This window comes from Microcaecilia unicolor, chromosome 1, assembly GCF_901765095.1.
Source record: "Microcaecilia unicolor chromosome 1, aMicUni1.1, whole genome shotgun sequence".
In the NCBI taxonomy this organism is placed as follows: domain Eukaryota; kingdom Metazoa; phylum Chordata; class Amphibia; order Gymnophiona; family Siphonopidae; genus Microcaecilia; species Microcaecilia unicolor.
This window is the reverse complement of record NC_044031.1, coordinates 614,906,837-614,911,448: the sequence shown is the minus strand read 5'-3', so window position 1 is coordinate 614,911,448 and position 4,612 is coordinate 614,906,837. Positions and strand designations below refer to the sequence as shown.

The 4,612-nt window shown below is 47.5% G+C and overlaps 1 protein-coding gene across 1 annotated transcript; it reads left to right on the top strand.

Annotated features, from left to right (window-relative positions):
- Nucleotides 1–424: 424 nt before the first annotated feature.
- Nucleotides 425–3,176, top strand: MAFA (MAF bZIP transcription factor A). Its single transcript, XM_030219831.1, has 2 exons — nucleotides 425–1,645; nucleotides 1,821–3,176. Exon 1 carries the CDS (start codon nucleotides 457–459, stop codon nucleotides 1,396–1,398), a length of 942 nt encoding a protein of 313 aa, XP_030075691.1. The 5' UTR covers nucleotides 425–456; the 3' UTR covers nucleotides 1,399–1,645; nucleotides 1,821–3,176.
- Nucleotides 3,177–4,612: the final 1,436 nt, after the last annotated feature.

Here is a 4,612-nt window from a genome sequence, read left to right as displayed (position 1 = left end):
GGAGCGCGGGGGGCCAGAGAGGGCGCACCGGAGCCAGGGCCGGGGGGCGCAGCGAGCAACTCCCCCACTCCGATCCGGGGCAAGGGATCCGGACTGCCCAGAACTGTCGGACCGTGCAGAGAGCGGAGCGCAGCTCTCCCTAGCTCCCTTTTGCAACTTTTTCTTCATTTGTTGGATTTGTGCCCTTTTTGTCCGCTTTTAAAGTTTTATTTATTTATTTATTTTATTGTGGCTGCCTGTGTCATTGGGGGGCGATCGGATTGAGCCAGTGACCCCCCTCCCACTCCCACCGGAGGGGGCAGGGGGCAACGACCCCCATCTCGGGACTGTATCAGGAGGCAGCGGTGCACCTGCCACCATCTCTTGCCAGTGCCACTCTCTCTCTGTTGCATTTTTTGCACTGCTGGAGTCCCCCGCACCCCTGCCCCAACCCCACCCACCCCAGCCCGGACTGCGATGGCCTCCGAGCTGGCCATGAGCGCGGAGCTGCCCAACAGCCCCCTGGCCATCGAGTACGTGAACGACTTCGACCTGATGAAGTTCGAGGTGAAGAAGGAGCCCCCCGAGGCGGAGCGCTTCTGCCACCGCCTGCCCCCGGGCTCCCTCTCGTCCACCCCGCTCAGCACCCCCTGCTCCTCCGTGCCCTCCTCGCCCTCCTTCTGCGCCCCCAGCCCCGGCACGGCTCAGCCCGGCGTGCACCCGGGCAGCGGGGGTGGCAACCCCAACCCGGGGCACCCCAACCCGGCGGCGGGCCCCAAGCCTCCCCTGGACGAGCTGTACTGGATGTCGGGCTACCAGCACCACCTGAACCCCGAGGCGCTGAACCTGACCCCGGAGGACGCGGTGGAGGCGCTGATCGGCAACCCGCACCACCACCACCCGCACCACCATCACCACCACCACGGCTACGAGGGCGCGTTCCGGGGCCAGCAGTACGCGTCCGACGAGGTTCCCCCTTCCTCTGGGGCCGGTGCCCACCACCACCACCAGGTGCACCACCACCACCACCACGTGCACCACCACCACCTGCGGCTGGAGGAGCGCTTCTCGGACGAGCAGCTGGTGGGCATGTCGGTGCGGGAGCTGAACCGGCAGCTGCGGGGTTTCAGCAAGGAGGAGGTGATCCGGCTCAAGCAGAAGCGGCGCACCCTGAAGAACCGCGGCTACGCGCAGTCCTGCCGCTACAAGCGGGTGCAGCAGCGGCACATCCTGGAGAGTGAGAAGTGCCAGCTGCAGGGCCAGGTGGAGCAGCTGAAGCAGGAGGTGGCCCGGCTGGCTAAGGAGCGCGACGCCTACAAGGAGAAGTACGAGAAACTAGCCGGCCGCGGAGCCGGCTACCCGGCCGCCTCGCCCTCCGCCGCCAAGCCTCCGGGCGCCGCGCCCGAGTTCTTCCTTTGAGCATCGCCCGATCTCCCGCCCGGACACCTGTAAATAGAGACTGGACAGAGACAGAGGAGCTGCACCTGTGTATATGTATATATGTGAGCCAGAAACTCCCAAAGTCTTAAGCGATGCAGAAAAAGAACAATATTTATTTACAATCGAGCAATACTAGAACTCAAGAGTCTACCTTCGTTTGTTCCTTCCCGGACCCTTTTGCCAAGTGACAAGCTGGTGATCTGGGACGGCGCGGCTTCCAGTGACAGTAAGCGGATTTCTTCCTAACCCTGCATGCGGGACATGTACGGTACCTCAGTATTGCGCTTCTCCCTCCCCGGCCGCAGCACATGAACTATGGCAGCATGAACTTGCTGTCTTCCACTTTTGTTTTGTTTTTTTTTTGTTTGTCTTTAGAAATTTCTTCCTCTGTTTTGTTTCAGCACTTTGACATCTTTTGGACAGACACAGAAAAACACAGGAAGCGACTATAGATGTAATCCTAAAGAATAATCAGGAATGGATCGAACTATTTTGTTGGAACTGTGCGGGCGACAAAAAAAAATTAAAGAGACTGAACAACCTATAAACAAAACATCCATCGTGACTTCAGCATCAAAAGGGATGAGTGGGTTGTTTTCTTTTGCTTTAAATAGCTATATATATTTTTTTCTTTGTATATTATATTATTTTAAGGAAACCTGAGCCAGATATACATTTATTTAAAAGCGTTCACTTGTACAGGCTGTAAAAATTTAAAGTTTATTCCCCCCCCCCTTCCCATTTTCCCCTTTGATCTTCTGTTTTGCTTTGTGATTTTTAAATTAAGCGAGAAAAGTCTTAATGAAATGTTTGTATGTAAAAGCATGCAAATGAATATAAGCAAAAATCATTTAAAGGGTGATGCTGAGTTTAAAAAAAAACAAGCTTCATGCACTATATAAGGGGATACATTGGGTACTTATGACTGTTTTATAGAGATTTAAAAATAAATGACCTTTGTTAATAATAACAGGGCGACTGATTACAGGTTCAAAGGTAACCTGGGAAGCACTATAGTAATATATGAACTGGACTGAATGGGCGGCTATTTCTCTATGCACAAAAACCATTTTATCAGTAACCCTGGGAAACAATTACTATTTAAACCTGGAAACATAAGAACAAACAACCATAACAAAAGAAAACTATGCTTTTGTGTGAAAGTACAGGAGACCTTCTAGAATTGACTGCATCTTTTTCAATCGTAGAGAAATTAAGACAAGGCCCCTGCAACTTTTGTGGGTTTTGAACTCTGATGCATATACAGTCAAGTACTTCTCTATGGCTCTTTAACAACTTGCTATGGCAATTTTTTGTTTCTGAAAGGCTGCGTCTGTATAACTCATTTAGCTTAAATACAATCAAGTTTTTCTTTTCTTTTTGTATAAACTGTTCTTGAGCCGCATGGCTGTTGCAATCTCACAAAAAAAAAAAAAAGAGCGTAAACAGAATTGGAGGTTTCATTTTCATCTGGATTTTTATGAACTGTTTTCTTTCTTTGACATCAGTGCAAATTCGTTGAAAAGCTTTTCATTTGCTACAAACCGAAATAAACCTGTTTAGAATGTATACCTCAAGGTCTTGGTGTTTTTACGGTTTTCTTTGCCATATGTACATGGAGACTGACCTCTCTGCATTTAATTGTGACTTTTTCTTTGCATTAGGTTAAGCAGCAGAGTGGCTGTTTGGGTTTTGTCAAGATAAAAGAACCCAGAGAGAAAACCAGGGAGTTGTAATTTGTGGCTACTGAGTGCTTGAAATCAAAATTCCCCCTCTCCCAAACTGTTTGCTTTTCCTGATGAAGATATCTGTGCCTGGCTTTGGCATTGTTCTCTTTTTATCAGGTCACTGCAGTGTCAGATAGAGTTTGGGAATTTCAGTCTAGCTAGTCAGGGTTCATAGAGCTTTCTTCCTGTGCATTTAAGTGGACACCCCACTACTTAATGTTACTGTGGGGGGAGGGAGGGGGGTTGGTTTGAAGGTCAAAGAGGTAAAAGTTTACTAGAACAAAGCAGCTATAAGACAAACTAACCGAAAGACAGCTGGGAGAGAGGTGGAAAAAAATACTGGTGTGCCAGAGGAGTGGGTGGCTAGAAATATGGTTAACTTATGTTGACATGAGGAGAAAAGGCCCTTGGGAGGAGGTTGGCATGACCAGTGCACTGGGCTTATTCTGCTGTCAATGTAACTTGTTTTGCTGGGACCGATGTGTTGCCCACAGAAACACCCAGCCTGCAGATTCCGGCCTGCACCAAGTATTTTTCCCAGAGACGAGAACGGGGAATACCTCTTGGTATACCTGGTCTTAAGCTCTTTACACCAAAACCGGAATAAAACAGGGTGACTGCTGAGTAAGTCCAATGAGGGGGGCTGGGGTGGGGTGAGATCTTTTGTAGAACTGAAGAAAACTTTATACGTTTTTGATCTGTACTGAGAAAGGGTGCAAGCAGTTCACAAAAGACTTTTTTATTTAGTAGTTTTTAAAATCCACATTTCCAAATAATGCTGAAAGTGAAAAACAACTTGAAATAGGGGGGGGGGGGGGGGGGGGGGAAACAGCACATAAGCCTATAAACCAGTTTTCCTTTCTCCTGCACAGAAGGGTGGATGCGGGGTTGAATTGTGCAAAGGGCTTTTCTTAAGCTGCCCTGTGTCTTGCTGCTAATTTTTGTCTTTTTTTTCTGTTTGTTTGAAGCTGTCCAAGGAGAAACCATTTGTGTAGCTGTTTTTTTCTTTCCTATGCTCAGTTCTTCTGTCATTTTTAACTCTCTAGCGGCGAAGGACAATTTTAAACACCTTGAAGGCACCCGGAAGCAAGCTGGAAGGTAAATGGAAATTTATACTTCTATTTCTCGATAACGTTAAAAATATTTTTATAGGACAGTCATATTTTGTTTAGCTCTTATTCCAGATTATATGCTCGTGGGGGCCGCTCTGCGCTGTTTTTCATTTTCCTGCCACAGAAATCATTGCACTGACTTACTGAATCTATTTTAACAACCCTTTTAATGTAATCCAACTTATTAAAAACTATTTATTTATTGGGATTTATTAACTGCCTTTATGAAGAGATTCATCCGAGGTAGTGTTACAGCAGGTACAGCTTGACATAAAATTTACAGTTTTGTTAACAGTATAAAGAATAGTAAAATGATCAAATAGAAATAGAAATACAATCAATGAGGTAAACTTG

Coding starts and splice junctions, on each gene's coding strand:
- MAFA (XM_030219831.1), top strand. CDS start 457: ATGGCCTCCGAGCTGGCCATGAGCGCGGAGCTGCCCAACAGCCCCCTG.